Genomic DNA, 17,518 nt, shown 5'->3' with positions numbered 1-17,518 from the left:
AATAGAGAAGAAAACACAGATTTTTATAAATGCAGGGCACAATTTGTTAGAATGGAAGAGAAGAACCAAGTGAGATAAAGACTACAAGTGTAGGTAGTAGGTTGTCAGCAGTGATGGAGAGGGGGGAAATGAGTTTAGTGTTAGCTGTGTGCAATGAAAGTTTGCAGCAGGAAAATCCACAATGAAGAATTGGTGTGTTTAAATATAAGCATCAGGGAGAGGGCAGAATGAAAGTGATCGGCTTTGAGTATGTGAGACAAGCTGCTTCAATGTGAGTGAGAAAAGTAAGATCTTAAGCAAGTATGAGTCAAATTCTGACTGACTGAATGGAAATTGGAAGGAGAGGAAGAACATGGGCAGAAAACTACCCCAAAGGTTGCTGGGTAAACAGTTAGAGGAGATAAATTAACATAGAAAGGATCAGCAGAATTCCTTAGTTCCGAAGTGGGATATGATGTCAACAGTTGAATGGATGGTTGGTTTTGAAGTATTTTGAAGTACTGTTATGGAGAAGGAACTAAGTGTAGGAGAAACACTGGTTTTGAAAGCTTGGGGTACTGGAGGGGAAAAAACATTGAATATGGGAACAGTTGAAAATGGAGAGACAAGTGATTAGGCACTTCTAGGTAATTCTTTTCCCTGTTGCCTGATTCTTCTGACTCTAAAGGAGGAAGACATGAAGAGATGTTCTTCTGCATCTCTTGCAGTGCAGATCACCATAACATTTCAGTTAATATATTCTAAAAACCTATTAAATACCTGAGCTTAACCTTCAACTTGACCAGTTTGATATGTACTATTCCACCCATCTTTGTTAAAGCTAAAATAAGAGAATATGTTGGCAAATGTGCTCTCATAGCTTTCAAATCTTAAGAAAGCATTTTAGGTGTTTTTTTCAGCTACACAATGAAGGGTGTTGGAGAAAAGCATAAGACAGCATGACCATTCTCCTCTACACTGTTTTAGAGAATCATTAACACTGCAGATACTGCAATTTAATGCATCTTACATTAGATTAAGGGTTGCTTTTTCTTATTTAGGTTTTTTTAAAATACCTAGTGTGGTTCAAGAGCAAGGGTGTCATCTAGCTTAAATCTTCTGGGGCTCTATTTTTGTTGAAACAACCTGGATTATTTTTGCAAGTAAGTCATCTCTCTTTGTTCTAGTTTTAGGACTGCGTGCTGTGATTACTGACACACAAATGTAATAGCTGCTTGCGCAGTTTTATATAAAAATGTACTAAGTTCAGATTCCTTAAATAACCCTTGGTTAAGATGTTAGTGCTAAAGTGTTGGCTTGTGAGTAGGAGGTAAATTATATGTTGTAGCGTTATATAAAACTGACTCACATGAGTAGGTGAGAATCCCAAGAATATCAGGACACCCACACTAGTGAAAGAAAGATATGAGCTTCCTCTGTACAACATGTTCCAAAGACTGCATTAACAAAAACAGCTTTAATTTGTTTGAGTAGTAACAAAATTTTTTAGTGTTTTAAGAAATGAAGTGCTACTGCTTTGACTGTTTGTCTTGGAAAATGAATTTAAAAGTGAAGGAGTTTGTTCTGAAAAAGTTACCTGTGGTTCTAACTATTTTTTTCCTGGATAAATAGCTCTTGAAAATTAATTTTAAAAGTTACATTATCCCCACAAGCAAGCAATAGTTGTATGGGATTGCTATGCACCTTTAGCTTTTAATCCTCCATGTAAGGAAGCAGAGCTGTCTAGTTTAGAGAGGATTTTATTGCAAAATATTTCAGTATTTACAAGAAACCTTTCACACTGACTGTACGACTCAGTAGGATTCTTGGTTATACAGACCTTAGATATATGCCAGTGTGTTATTAATCGGTATTCTTGCAAGAGTAAAGTTCAAAATGAGATTCTTTGTCTTTACAAAGATACCTTGCTGAAGTAGCCATAATTAATATACGAAACTTGAACTGTATTCTTTGCTTGGTTAATATTGCTGACATTTCAAAGTGCATGACCTGAATGTGACCCAGACACACAGAAATAGAAGTAATTTTCATTTAAACATTTTTTTCCTTCCCTGAAACTCATTTTATGAAACTTTTAATATTAACCTCTTCCTAATGCAGACTATTTTCGTGTGCTGGTATGACATATGCCACATGAGCTTAGCCTCAATTTCCTTCTGCTTCTCCAAACAACTCATCTGCATCAAATTTTAAAGATCGGCTTCTCCTTCTGCTTTGCAAAGTTGGTTCCAATCTTCTTGACATGAGCACAACCAGGAGCTCTTTCTGTGCTCTTTGAGGTTTGAAAAGTTGTGGTTTCTGTCCTTCCAGAGGCAGAATTTCCTGACCAGAGCTTTTATAGGGCTAGGTTTTGGCTTCTTCCATAGTTCCTTCACCTGTTTTTTGCTAACTTCTGACTTCTCTCCAAGGTTTGCTGTAGTAAGAATCTGTAAGTGCACCTTTGCTTGGTGCTTGATACCTCTACAAGAGTGTTCTGATAGTGCATGCAAATTCCTGAATACCTGGTTCTGGGGTTCTGACTCATCCAGCTCTGTGTGGTTCCTTAAATTATGTGATTCTTCACATGTAGAAGAAAAGTTCAAACACATTGGTGGGTTTTGTGTATCACCTCAGGTGCTTGCATTTGTTCTTTTTTGTGTGGGGATCAACAATAAGGTTTTAGACCTATGTGTATTGGTGCCTGAGGTGAACCAACAGGGACTTCGTGCTTTCTTCACTGCATGCATATTCACTGATTAGGGTACATTCTCACACAAGGCTGCTTGTTTTGCTCTTTGTGTTTGCATTTTGATGGAAAATGTAGTTTTATTTTAAAGCTAATACATCTCAAAATGAAAGGGTTGTTAAATCCTAGTGGAGACCAGACTATATTGTTCCCTTCTATTTATGAAAGGTACTGCTGTGTCCAAAGCCCATTGCTATCCCTACAACTGCAAAGGGGTTATGAATAGTAGGAAGATTGTAGCAGCATGTGCAATGCATCCCAATGAGATTATGATGCTTTCTGTTAGGAAGAAATAGCAGATTTCCTTGATAAGTGCACAGAGATTCAAATGCTAGCTACAAGATTAACTATGAAGAAGGGAAACATTTAAAAATAAAATGGGAAAGAATCTGAAAGAATTTGCCGTGTGTGCTTTTTGCACAATTGGACTTTGCTGCTCAGAGTAAGTGTAGCTGAGACATCTAAAATGATTTTTTTCCCCTGCTCTTCTGAAACTTTTGACCATGTGGGCTGAGCTTATAACAGGATATGAAACTGCGTATCATAGCTCTGATTTATATTCTTGGATAGAGCTGTTATTAAGGTGTCATATGAACAGATGGGATATGAATGATGAAGCTCAGATTGGGTAACTACCAGTTGAGAGGAAATGACTAATTGAACTTCAGGGAACAAGAAGTCTGTCTTCTTGCAGTCAAAATACGTGAAAAATACATATCTGTCCCTTCAATGTAGCTGAAGATCTGTTTCTTCTGCTTTGACAGCATGGAACCTTTATGTTCACATTGGCAGCTTGTCTGACTGCAATAATATAGAACATACGGAAGTTTGTTTCAAATAGGCCACATATTTTTAAAATTAGGTACAGCAAAATGTAAAGTATTGCTTTTTAACACCTTAATGGAACTATTAGATATCTTATAAGTTCAGTGTGATCTGGGCTGTAATGATGGGGAAGTTCTTTATGTTTCAAATCTAATTGTTGTGATTATAAACTAGAAGTCCTTGATTATTTCTCTCTCAGTAATATAAGCTATTTTTTATTGCCCTGAAGTCTAATGAATAAATTTTGGGCTTCTCATATTTTGTAACTACATTGAGCAGACATCTTTAAGGTTCTTATTCTAAAACTGTGAAAGTTACAGAGGATGAATGCTCTAAAATGCATTAAGTCATAAAATAATTGGAATATCCTCAATTTCCACTTAAAAGTTTTATTAACCTCTACCTGTATCATAAACTCTTGTGTGTCATGTCAAAACTTTTATCAAGTGTAAGTGTCAATAATCTTAATTTTCATAAATCAGCAATTTTAAAACTGTAGTGCTTCAGGAATTTGAGTATGAACAGTGTGGATCACAAAGCAGTGATTCATGTTGCTAACTGTATGGTAACAGAGGACTTAACGCATTTGGATGCTCTAACTGGAGCTTTAAAAACAATTTTGTGCACCTGATTCATATCAATCTGTGATGTGTCTAGTCAAATGTTTGAATGACTAAAAAAATTTCTGGGTTGCAAGTATAGGAGGACAATCCAAACTACTTAAGTTCAAGCTATTTCATCGTTGAGTGGGAGAAGAGAATGAATCCTTAACTAAATAGCAAAATATCACTACAGATATGTAACTTCTAAGCATATGGGTGTTTCTGTGGAATCGATTTGTATTGGTACTGCAGAAACAAGGAAGGTAAAACTGTGTTGATTACTTTACCATTATTATCTTTTAAGAGTGGCTAGGTTATCGATAAAAACGGTGGCCGTTGCTTTGTACTTCCATTCATTTACCAGCAACAAAATGTTGGGTTTCTGTAAGTACTTAAAAGCCAGCAACTTTGTCACTGCTACATAAGAAGTTTCACTTCAGACATATTAAGTGGAAGTTAATAGACATGAAAACAGAAGATACTGTATAGCAGCAAAGATTCTATGAGCACAGTCTAAAAATGAGTGCAAAAAGAAAACCAGAGCAACTTCTTATTCTTCAGCAGATACCCAAGTCATCAAAGTTTAAGTGGCTAAAGTTCACTCTAATGAAAAAAATCTTGTTTTATGAAAAAAATCTGTTCCTGGTGGTTGACATATTTTTAAGGCTTTCTATTTTAATTGCTATTCAGTTTCTAATTGTCAGAACAATTTGTGAATAACTCTGAATTTCTTCATTTTAACTTCTTATCCTGAAAAATAGAATGAGGGTTGAAATAGTTAATTCACATATGCTGAAGAACAGTGCAATAGGATCTTACGTATTCTCACTTTGATTTCTCTGTGTCCCAACTGGTATAATTATTGCTTCATTATTTATACAATTCTACTAAAATGTAAGTTGATATGCTGAGAAATACTGAATTTGTCAGCACAAGTTCGCAAGGAACATTTGTATTCCTGTCCTCTTTACCACATTTCCTTACTACCAGATGCTACTTGGATGCAATGTACTCTTGGTTATTGCTATAGTTGTACATTTTCACTGATATCCTTATATTAAATATACTATATTGTTGAAGAAATTATTCTGTCTCTGTCCTGTAGCTAATTGCTATAGTCTTACTCATTTTCTGCATTTGTGTAAGGAGTTTAAAAAACCCTGCAGCGCTAGGTTGTTGTGCATTCCAATTGATTTCAGGCTTCAAACTTTTTTTAAAAAACATGATTAATGTACTGAAAGCAGTTGGCCTCTGAAAGAATCTAAAAAAAAAAAATAGACTACTTGTTTTGTAAACTTTAATTCAAGCAATTAACAATGAGTATTAAATGAAAAAAAATCAGTCTTTGGAGTGAGCAAAACTGCCATTATTTTAAAATTAGAATTGTGTATTATTTTTCCGCAAATAAATGTCTTTGCCCAGCTGCAAATCACAGGCATTAAGACTCCACAATCATGAGTCAACACTAAAAATCATTCTCTTCCTGCCTTTTTTCCTTTGAAAATCTGTGCAGACTTGGTGGTTTGTTCTGTTCTCTTTTCTTCTGTTGTTTTCATTGCTCCATCCCTAACAACTTGAGGTGGGGTTGGGGAGTGTGTTTACAAAGCTATTGCATGTAGATAGTTAGTTACATATAAAAAGTTACATAAGATATTTGGAATTATTTTCTCTGTTAGTTGAAAGAAACTGATGAAATTGGCAGATGAGCAAAGAGCAGTATACCATGTTTCACAGAATATCAAACATTTATCTTGCACATGTCTGAAAAGTGCCAGTGCATGTTTTCTGCTGAGATTTTTATTTTGACCACAGAAATGTCCATTTTGGCCCCATGGCAACTTGCATGTTGTTAGACATGACAGCTCTAAGTTGATGGTGCTGCTACAAGCATTAATCATTGGTGTAAAGTGGCTGGGTTTTGTGCAGAAAAGATTACTTCTGTTGTGGTTTTGGGTCACTATGCTAACTTCAGAGTACCTAACACTAAAAAAGCAGTTCTGCATTACTTTAAAAGATTTTCAGCATCAAAATACAGAACATTAATATCTTGGTGTGTTTTTATTATAGACATAAAGACCTGGAAGATCTTTTCCATTATTGCATTTGAGTTACATGGTGCAGTGGGTGCATATCTAATTATGTGGCATATAAGTTGAAGTTTCTGTTTCCTTAGAGGATGCAGTGGCTGAAGAATTCATCCGAAGCAATTCATCAAGACTAGTTTATGTCCATGACTGAAAGCTACTGGGGACAAGTGAAAAGCACAAGGCAGAAGGATAATTGAGCTAGAGGGAAAACAAGCAGAGTGGCCTGTGAAGTTATTTCTCATCCAGAGCTTGAAATATTTAATCATTTCTAACACTTGATGGTTTTTCTATCAGTAAATGTTTATAAATCCTCAACCAAAGTGATGGGCTGCATACAGCTGTCAGTCTGTTGCTGTCTCTTAGTTCAACCAATAGCACTCACTGCTGTATTTCTCAATTAATTGTTTGATTAAGCCCATGCCCTTTGTGTGGCGCTATGATAATGACTGGTGGGGGAATTATTATCTAGTTTGTTTTTTATGACAATTTAGAAAATTATACAGTGCTTGAAAAGCTTCCCAGATTACTTAGTAGCTGGAGAATTCATCTAATTGCCAGTTATTTAACTGCAGCTGAAGCAGGTACTGCTAATCAAACTCTGACAATTCTTATAATGTCGCAGAAAGTCACACTTTGTGCCAGTTTCAGATCTTGCCTTGGAGTTCCTGGCATTGATTCCAGTCAGAAGCTACTTAGTAAATCTGTATCTTCATGCAGTCCAGTGTTGCTGTAGGTGAAAAGGGAACTTTAAGCCATCATCTTGCTGTAAGACTTAAAGGGAGTAGGTTGTCCCTATGCCTCTTTCTTATCTTCACAGTTTTTGCTGGGACCTCTGCCTTCTTCTGAATGTGTTAGTGTGTGTGAATTTAATATATGTATTTTACTTACTATTTACTAGAGTTAGAACAAGCTCTTCTAATTCTTTAGATAATGCTTTTGCATTGGATAGGCTTCTTGGTTAGATTTGGGGGGGGGGTGTTTGTTTTGTGGAGTTTTTTCCAGCTTGGAAAAGTTTGTAAAGTAGTGGAAGTAAAAGTTTGCCAAGAGCTGAGTTTGTAAAATAGCTGAGTGTACAAGTTTGGAAACATGCAGCATCATGCATTTAATGGCTTAACTAAATGTCCATCGAATAATTTCCTTTGTCCTTCATCCAGTCGCAAAGACTGGATGAAGAAGCTTGCATAGGCCAGAAACATTTAAATTCCCTAGACCCTACTTGAGTTAAGAACGTACGTACTCAGTAACTGAAATAAACTAAATAACTTAAAATATCTTTAAGCAATTCATATCCAAGATGGCATTTAATGTTTAGAAGATGTAAATAAGCTGAACAGAATTTACTAGTTTTGACTGGAGACTTGGAGTTGTCGTTGTCTTTACATGTAGTAGCATTAACTAAGTGACTCCAAAATGGGAAAAAAATCAAATTCATTTTCTAGTATTTCATCTAGTACAATTGGTGGGGGAGAGGGAGTTTCTGTTTCAAAACAAATGTGACAGCTCTGGAAAACAGCTTTTTAAAATCAGTCTGACATATAAATAATCTTTAATCATGAAGCAGCAAAAACATTGCTGTTTCTGAAAGACAAAAAAACCTGAAGATTAATTTCTTGTCTTGAAAATATCTCTTAAGATTACAATTACTATAGCACTAGACCAAAACAGCTATTCAGTTTTACAATGCAAGTTCTTCAGTAATGCTAACAAATAGACTATATGTTTTTAGAGTAACTGGCTTTCAAATTACTGTGAAATTCATACAAAATTTAGTTTTTGTAGTTGATGTCTGTAGGAATGAAATCTACCTTTTTTCCTTTCATTGATTCAGTAAATCTACAACTTAAATTTATAGTAATCAATTGTAAGTATTGGTTTATCTGTTATATTTACTGTTAACTTCTGCTTTTTTCCTCCCTCTCTTCTTGTTTCTGATATAGGTGTATGATTGCTGATGAGGTAAGTCATATTCATGTACCTCTAACACCGTTTTTCTTGTTTTAATGTACTTGATGCCTGTATGACTGTTTTTGTTTGAGAGATGTGGGCAGAAAGGTTGGTAATGAAAGAAGCCTAATTCCGGTGATACTCAGCAGATATTCTGAAAATACCCGAGTGGGGAAAAAAACCCAAAACTTGACATAAGCTTAAAAGAATCTTATAAGGTTACTTTTAATGGTATTTAGGTAGGTTAAATCTCCTGTATTGATAAATCTTAAAAAAAATTAACTCAGTTGATTTTTTTTTTTAGCACTTTATAATTGCATAGCTAGCTATTTTTAATGGATTAGGAGACGTTCCTGGCCCAAAGAGATAGATATTGAGTAGATATGTCTTCCAAATAGCTAGCTATTTTTAATGGATTAGGAGACATTCCTGGCCCAAAGAGATAGATTTTGAGTAGATATGTCTTCTAAGGATTAATTTTCTTAAATGCATTGATCAAGTAGTAATGGTGAAATTCATTACTTCTATACATTGGAAAATTTATATTTTATTCTATTTTGGGGCACTTTAACATTTCTTCCCACAGATAAAACATTATTGTAACAGAGTATGATGTTCTTGATGTGTTGTCAGGATAAAAAAGAGGTAGTGTTTGGGGATTGATACAGGCTCCCAATTCTAATTTGGGTTTTCTTCAAACACTGGGTGGGAGAGAGGAAGAGATGGATTACTGGGATTAAAGCATCTCCTCATACTATAAAAATCTCATTAAAGCTGGAGATAAACTATCCTGGCATAGAATGTGAGATTTCTGGAAGCTGTGGAGAACACGAAAGCATTCAGGGGAGGAAAAAAGGGAAGCTTGGGAAAAATTGAAATATCAGCTGTAATCTGTTTATTAAAATAAAGTTTCTTATTTCCTTCCTTGAATGAGAAAAGAAACTGTGTATAATTTTGTTAGCATAAAAAAGTACTGCAAGACATATTTATTCCAACGTAAAAAAATATATATTTCATAGACAATAGGACTGGTCCTGGAGGAAGTATTGTAGAGTGGTGTGTATTTTGTGCTTGTCGACATACCTGTAAAATAAAAAGAAAATGTTGGTGAAAGAAAACATCAGTATTGTGAACTTGTGTACAAAAATAAATTGTGTACAAAGACTAGAGATCATATAATTACTGTACATATACCTGAATTATATAATTATGTAAGGATTAAAGTACAATAATAACAGTATCTTTTGAAAGGTATTGTAAAAAATGTTGCCATTCTTTCTTGGAGTGGGGACAAACAACATTTTTCATCAAAAAATTCAGGTTTTCCATGTCATCCATTTCCATGACTGAGAAAGATATCTTTAAATCAAAAACTAAGACCATATTTTCCACAGTTTTTCTTGTCTCTCACATTCTTACAATCTAGACTGGTGATCAGCTATATGGGATCTATCAGTTAAGGGTGCGCTACTGCCAAGAGACCTGCCTTTTGTTCCCTTCTCAGTTGTCTGGGTCATCACCAGTGACCAGGCAGTCTGAGTTAGGGAGACGACTGCGGCAACAAAATAAAAATGTTTTTTTTTTTTTTCTACTTGGATTTGTTTTCAGCTGGCTCAAGCACTACTGGTGATGCAAGGGGGGCTTGTGGGAAAATTTTAATGAGAACCTGGCAGTTTTTAATGAAAACTTAGTATCACGGTAGTTCTTTGATTATTTTTTTTTCTGGTAATAGTAGAAATATTCATTGTTTTCTTCTATACCTGGGAAATCTCCTCATGATATCATTACATTAGTGGACCCTGTGGAAAACCTGAACAGAATATTTTAAGGCCAGTCTCTGCTTTAGTACTTATCAGGAGTCTGGAGCTATCTCTTGCCATATGAACGATTACCAAAACCAGCTGCATTCTTTGACTAAAATCTTGGGGGTTTTATTTTTTAAACAAAACCCAAAATGCTGGATCTTACATTAATCTGTTGCTGTCTATATTCATAACTCATTAGATGGGAGCGTTCCTACCTCGATAATATGAAGCAAGTACTTTCTTGTTAAATATGTGTCTGTGTATTTTATCTTTACCCTTCACCTTGTCTGTAAATCTGAATTCTCCACTAGGTGGACTTCCTCTTCTGTGTTACAGGATAAAGAGAGACTATTAGCTATGGCGAATGAAAGCAGTAGCTTCTTTTAGTTGACCTAGTGGGTCAAAAGCAGAGTTCTTCATATAGATCTTCCTTTGTTCTTTGGTTGCCTGTGCTAAGAAAACATCCCATATTTTTCTTTCCTTTGCATAGTTTTTTAAAAAATGATTTTGGTATCTTAAAAAGTTAGAGTTTGATCTTTATATACCCTACTAAGGCCCTGAACAGAAAATCTCTAAAATTAAAGGAAATGCTTTAATGAAAGCTAACCACATATAACATATTAATCCATTTAAAGAGAAGCATCTTGTTTCATGAAGGATCATCTGTGGTATCAAATTGACAATGAAATAGATACAATGTAACTAGCTCTTTGGCTTTGTTTCCTTTATCCAATTCTGTTTTTGCAAAATATTTTTGGCTCTTCTGAATGGAATATGCTTTCTGAACAGACACTTTTAATTTTTTTTTCTTTCTTTTCCCAGATGGGGCTAGGTAAAACAATTCAAGCGATTGCCATTTCCTATTACTACAAAAACGAATGGCCCCTCTTAATTGTAGTGCCTTCATCTCTGAGATACCCTTGGGTTGATGAGATGGAGAAGTGGATTCCAGAACTCTCTCCAGATGATATTAGCATCATTCAGAACAAAACTGATACTGGGTGAGTAAAGTTTGTTATTCTTCTGCAGAAAGGCTTGTTCAACCCCACCTGCTCAAGCAGGGCTACCTAGAACCACTTGCCCAGGACTGTGGTTTTTTTAATATCTCTCAAGGATGGAGATCCCACAACCTCTCCAGACAACTTGTTCCAGTGCTCGGTTGCCTCTGCAGTAAAAAAAAGTGTTTCCTGATGTTCAGGGGGAACCTCCTGTGTTTCAGTGTGGGCCCATTGCCTCTGGTCCTGTCACTGGGCATGACAGAAAGGAGCCTGACTCCATCCTCTTTGCACCCTTCCTTCAGGTACTTATATACCTACATTTATAGATCCTCCCGCGAGCCTTCCCATCATTAGACTAAACAGTTCCAGTCAGCCTTTCCTCAGAGGAGAGGTGTTCCAGTCCCTTAATCATCTTCATGGCCCTTCGTTGTACTCTTTCCAGTGCATCCATGTCTCTCTTGTACTGAGGAGCCCAGAACTGGACACAGCACTCTAGGTGCGGCCTCACCAGTGCTGAACAGAATAATATTGCCTCCTTCAGCCTGCTGACAATACTTTTTCTAATGCAGCTGAGGACACCATTCGCCTTCTCTGCTGCCAAGGCACAGTGGTGGCTCATGTTCAACTTGGTGTCCACCAGGACCCTCAGGTCTTTTTCTGCCAAGGTGCTTTCCAGCAGAATGGCCCCCAGCATGTTACTGGTGCACAGGGCTGTTCCTCCTCAGGTGCAGGGCTGTACACTTCTTGTTGAACTTCAGGAGGTTCCTGTCAGTGCATTTCTCCGTCCTGTTGAGGTCCTTCTGGATGGCAGCACAACCTTCTGGTGTACCAGCCACTCCTCCCAGTTTTGTATTATTAGATTGTGGTAGTTACTCATCTCCTTTTAAATTGAGAGGTCTGGTTTTTGCAAAGTAGCTAGTGCTTGTCTGCTGAAAATTAAATTACTTCAGTGTGTTTCATATTGAACATATACAGTTATTTCTCAACTGTGATGAATTAGCTTGCATTCATTAGCTTCTGTAAAAGATTTTGAACACATTTTTGGAAAACTTCTGGTATACATTACAAAATAAGGAAGTAATTAATGTTAACATCTATTTAATGCACTGAGAAAATGTATAAGTTAGAAAAAGTATTCTCTAAATAACTGAAAAGGTCATAGTGACCTACGCTTTCTGTCTTTAGACTTAATAGCATCCAAGAGAGACTAAAGTCATGTGTGCTACTAGAATAACTCTCTTATTACACTGAATTACAAGGGTATTTTTTAGTCTGCTTTACTGTAAATGACTTAGTTGATTTCATGGTAATAGCTAGGTGTTCTAAAATTTCTGGATAGGGGACGCTGCTGTTCACGTTGTCTGAAGAGTATCAGAAAGACTTGACAGCCAAGATGTGCAGATGTAACAGTAGTTTGGAACCTTCCTTATGCTAACCAGAGAAATCCAACTGCAAATGAATTTTAAAAGCTTAATCAAAAGGTAGTTGCTACTGGTGGTCAGAGTTTAAGTTTATCATAGGAATATGGGAACTAAAATAAGGATCCAATGAGCCTTTTTATTTTTTTAAAAAAAGTGCTATTTGGCTAAAATACACACAAAATGAATGCTTATAGTGCTGAATGCAGACAAGAGAAATGTGGAATAAGGAAAATTATGGTAAAAGTAAATGGCAAACAGAATTATGTTCATTTTACCTTTTAAGATTTTTTTAAAAGGATATAAGCCTTAACCATTATCCCTTACTTTTACTAAACAAGAAGGGAAGATGAAAACTCGTTTTTCTGCTTGTTTAACTCCCAGGAGGCTTTCTAGCTATAAGTGATGTAGCTGTTGAGCTAATTAATATTTTAACATTAAAAAGTGTTTTGTACATTTGCAAGAAAATGCAAATGCAAAAATACAGCTCCCAAACTTGATTTAGCATTTTGATAAATTTCTCTTCCATATGTTCAGCTGTCTCTCAGTTCAATACTTTGCTTTTCTTCAAAACTTCATCAATGAAATTTACTGGTTGGATGTTGTTTAACTTCTTAATTTAAACAGGTTAAAATATACTTAGGCCTCAATTTAGGTTCTTATAGTTTCTAACTACATTTTAAATTGGATGTTTCTTGAATAAATTAGTTCCACTAAGAATAAGTAATTTTATTTGTAATTTTTTTTATCCACCCTCTCAAAGGGGTAGGGAAAATTCTTGTTTTCCTGGTTGCTACATTTATCTATACAGCAACAGCCAGAGTCTGCAGTGCATTGACTATGGTGCCACTGCTCTAACCATTGCCTCTTCTTCCATATGCAGAAGCGTGAGTGTGCACATGCACATACTTTCTTCCTCTTAAATACTCGAGGAAACTTCAACTTAGTTGGTTTTTTGTTCTGTTGCTACTGGAGAACAAATAAAAATCATTCCAGCAGAGCGGTGGTGTCTGACAGATGGGTAGACCAGCTATGACCCTCATTCTGGTGACTTGTTTATCTAACAATTTAAGAGTTCCTGTGCTGCTCAAAGGCTCCTGAAGGGCCACAGTGCTCTCTAGTGATTTTAAAATCAATTCATGCCTTGGGCCCATATATGTCTTAGAATTTATTGTAAAAAGTCAATTTCCAACTAAATACTAATTTTTCATCTTGTGCCTTGTTGATTCTCTGCTTCCAGTTTTTTATTTTCTTCGTATTCTGGTTGAGCAAAGAAGTCTGGACAGACAGCTCTGATATGAATCTTTTTTTCAGGTGGTGAGGTTCAACCCAGACTACTTTTACAGTACCCAACTACTCAGAGACAGTCTGGTTCGTCATCTTAGGCTGCTGGTAGGGTGATTTTTTGTACACAGAGCAGTAGACAGCTTACATAGAGGCATTATTACTTCAGGTGTTTGGGCGCTATTTACGTAGTGTGCCCATAATGAACTGACTTGTGTGTGTAACTTTTTATCCAGAAAGTGGATTTGTCCCCCATGATAATCCTGGAAGGGAGCACAAGTTGAAGCAGTGCAACCAGATAAATGAACTTCCTTTTAAATGCAATGTGTGTCTTCTGAAAATGGTGTGTGATTTATAAGTGTGAGATGCTAGAATGTTTTAAACACCAAAAGCTGTTGTTACTAGCTTGACATCCCACTAATTGATCAATCCAGAAAGTATCATACATACCTTCTTAAAAAATCAGTCTGGTATAATTCCTTTGCTGTATTAATTTTCCTGCAATTAAAATTTACTAAGAAAACTTCTGGATTTTCTCTTTTAGGAGAATATCGACCAGCAAAGTAACAATTCTGGGGTACGGTCTGTTAACTTCTGATGCACAGACTTTAGTAGACACCTTGTACAGGCAGAACTTTAAGGTAGTTGTGATTGATGAATCACACTATATGAAATCCAGAAATGCCACCCGCAGCAAGATTTTGTTGCCAATTGTGCAGAAAGCTCTGAGAGCTATTCTTCTTACTGGAACTCCTGCCCTAGGAAGACCTGAAGAGGTATTTGACGTATTGTATTGTGTTTTGATTTTTTTTTTTTAAGGATGGTATCAGTAATAAATGAGCACTTGTTTTTTTTCTTGAATATATACAATTACATGCATTATGACATCAAACAGTGCACTAGGAAGCACAAGTATAAGAAACTAAAACAATGTCTTTTATTTTGAGTTGATTATATTGATGTTTTACAGACTTGTTTCAAGCTCATGCACAGGTGACTTGAGACACTATTTCTTATAAGAAATTAATCTTGCATGTAACAGACTGACTGTTGGGTGAAATAGCAAATAAAGAGCCTAAGTAGAGAACTATTTGTTCCTACTGGACAGGGGAGTCCTTGGTAGATAAGAACTTGTATTAAATCTTCTACTTCATCACCTGTTATAGGAAGTCCTTTGTTTATCACTGTTCTTGTGAATATTCTTAATGTTCAGTTGCATTGCATAAGTGGAAAAAAATATATTAAAAATATAAATTATATTGCATTATGAATGTTTATAAATATGTAAAGGGTGAGTGTCAGGAGGATGGAGCCAGGCTCTTCTCTGTGACATCCAGTGATAGGACAAGGGGCAATGGGTTCAAGCTGGAACATAGGAGGTTCTACTTGAATATGAGAAAAAACTTCTTCACGGGGAGGGTAACAGCACCGGAACAGGCTGCCCAGAGAGGTTGTGGAGTCTCTTCTCTGGAGACATTCAAAGCCCGCCTGGATGCGTTCCTGTGTGATCTGATCTAGGTGTTCCTGCTCCGGCAGGGGGATTGGACTAGATGATCTTTCGAGGTCCCTTCCAATCTGTAACAGGCTGTGATTCTGTGATTCTGTGATTATTCACTTATATTTATGTACATTTATGACAAATAATTACAGGCAGTTTCTTATTTGGCCCAGATCTATGTCAAAATAGCAGCATTTCACTTGGGTGAATAAATTGGTTTTGGTTTTTTTTTTTTTCTTTTCTTAATACGTCTTTTTGGTTCTCTAACTTCTGTCTTGAAAGAAGCCTGTGAAGAAAAAAATTGGGCTGTAGGAATTTTCTTTTGGGGAAAGGTCACTAGCATATGTTTAGGTGATATGAAAGCTTAAATGGCAGAAGTGATATACAGTAAGAGGATAGCAGGGAAATGCATTTAGGAGAGAGGTTTCCATATTACTGTTGTCTCTATGCTACCCCTGCTACCCCTCAGCAGTGTGTCTTGCATCTAGTAGCGATCTTTGAATCCAGAAAGCTTTGACAGTAAAACACCTTGTAAAGTAGGATTCTTTCAGGATAAGGTTGTCTGAACTGGTATTTACCTCCTGTTACTCAACTGGGAAGAAAGGCGTGAAATTTCTGGTCTGTATTGACATGGTCTATTTTTTAAAGTAAAACTTAAGAATGATCAGGTTTTTCATGTATTTTAAGAAGCAGACTATTCATGGAATACCTGCACTGAAGCTTTGCAGAAACCCATGTGCCTGGCAAATGACAAAAATTGTATTTTTAGGAACAACATCTTCTCATCCGTGTTTTTCTTGTTCAGTATAAATCTCTTCCAAGTCGTCAGCACTGTGTTATGCTGTTCAGGGCGCGCTGTTCTTTGAGGGCTTCCCACAACTGTCCTATCTCAAGACGTATGCATACTCCTATGGAATTACTTTTGCATGTGTGCCAAGCTGTGTATTTTTTGTGCAACTCTTGAATGTAAACTTAACATAATAATCATGTAATAATTATTTCTGAATAGTCTTATGTTTGCAGGTGGTTTGTCACTCTAACTTTTTTTTTTTTAACAGCTTTTCATGCAGATTGAGGCATTGTTTCCAAGAAGATTTGGAACTTGGAGTGAATATGCCAAAAAGTACTGCAACGCTCGTGTCAGGTATTTCTGTACCTGCTCACTTATTTTCCTATGAGTGTCTTTGATTTTTCTTGCCATGCCAAGTGAGAGAATCACTAAGTAGTACTCTATTGCTGTATCATGCCCCCTTGCTTGGAAACCCAGGCTCAGGGTTACCCTCCTCAGAGTTACCGTCTCCTCCATCAAAGAGGATTGGGAAAAGGATTAAACTGACAGGAGACTTTATTTGAGGATAAAATTGGAAGCTATTAAAGTTTGAAATAAAGTTTGAAATAAACTTTAAGTGCCAGCATTCTGTTAAGCCAAATGATTTACAAATTTACTCTTATTATATGAAGTATATAGGTTTTACTTTTAAAGATGGAGTTTCAGCTACAGCTGAAACTTTGGAGTTTCTGACTCTGTCTCATGCTCATATCATGTAGTAATTCACATCTCTCATTATTATGGGATCCGGTCTTTCTGTTATCCCACCATACTTGAGTGGAAAAAAAGTCCAGTAGTTCTCTCTGTATTTTACAGATTGACTGAATAAAAGTAGAGATATAAAACTCCCAAAAGCACAGTAGTGTGTTTGTAGATCTGTTTGAGGGATCAAATACAGGCATTTTAAGTTCTTGTCCACCATCTTGCCTCTAATTTGCTAGGTAACAATGCTCATTACACATTTTTCCACACATGTGCCTAATGAATTTTAACCCATTTTTATTCCTTGCCTCTTTAATGAATTTTCATGTTTCATGTGCTTTAAGTTATTAACTGAAGGAGGATTCATTTCCCACTGACTTGCTTCCCTCAGCTTTAGTTTAATCTCTAGCTACAGTCTAAAATAGAGGGAATAGAAGAAGCTCTCATTTAAAATGCTTAGTTTTACCCATCTGAATCTATGTTACAATCTGTAAAGAAAGAAGTTATGAGAAGAGAAGAACCTTTAAAAAAATTTCTTAGCTAAAAAAACTCTTATCTACAGCTTTGCATATGTGCAAAACAATACATTTTGTCAGCTAAATTGTCTAGCATTTAGATTTAATTTTTACAGTAGTAATTACATGGTTTCATTTTCATATAACTTGCTTTTCTCCCTCCATCATATGCATTTTATCAGAATTTAACTTCAAATAACATGGAAGAGTGCTGTCTAATTTTCAAACAGAGAAATGCTATTTTTTCCATGGTGTTTTGACTGAATGCATCTGTAATTTTCACACC

At 36.0% G+C, this 17,518-nt stretch overlaps 1 protein-coding gene across 1 annotated transcript in view; it reads left to right on the top strand.

Annotated features, from left to right (window-relative positions):
• ZRANB3 (zinc finger, RAN-binding domain containing 3) overlaps positions 1-17,518 on the top strand; it is a 43,351-nt gene that overhangs the window by 7,168 nt on the left and 18,665 nt on the right. The window contains exons 2-5 of the mRNA XM_010084711.1: positions 8,177-8,195; positions 10,811-10,989; positions 14,233-14,464; positions 16,245-16,330. Of these exons, the coding sequence (XP_010083013.1) occupies positions 8,177-8,195; positions 10,811-10,989; positions 14,233-14,464; positions 16,245-16,330 (516 nt within the window). The remainder of the gene's footprint in view (positions 1-8,176; positions 8,196-10,810; positions 10,990-14,232; positions 14,465-16,244; positions 16,331-17,518) is intronic.

Source organism: Pterocles gutturalis, unplaced genomic scaffold (genome assembly GCF_000699245.1).
Source record: "Pterocles gutturalis isolate BGI_N339 unplaced genomic scaffold, ASM69924v1 scaffold7435, whole genome shotgun sequence".
Taxonomy (NCBI): domain Eukaryota; kingdom Metazoa; phylum Chordata; class Aves; order Pterocliformes; family Pteroclidae; genus Pterocles; species Pterocles gutturalis.
Note: the sequence above shows the minus strand (reverse complement) of the source record. Positions and strands in the feature narration are given on the sequence as shown.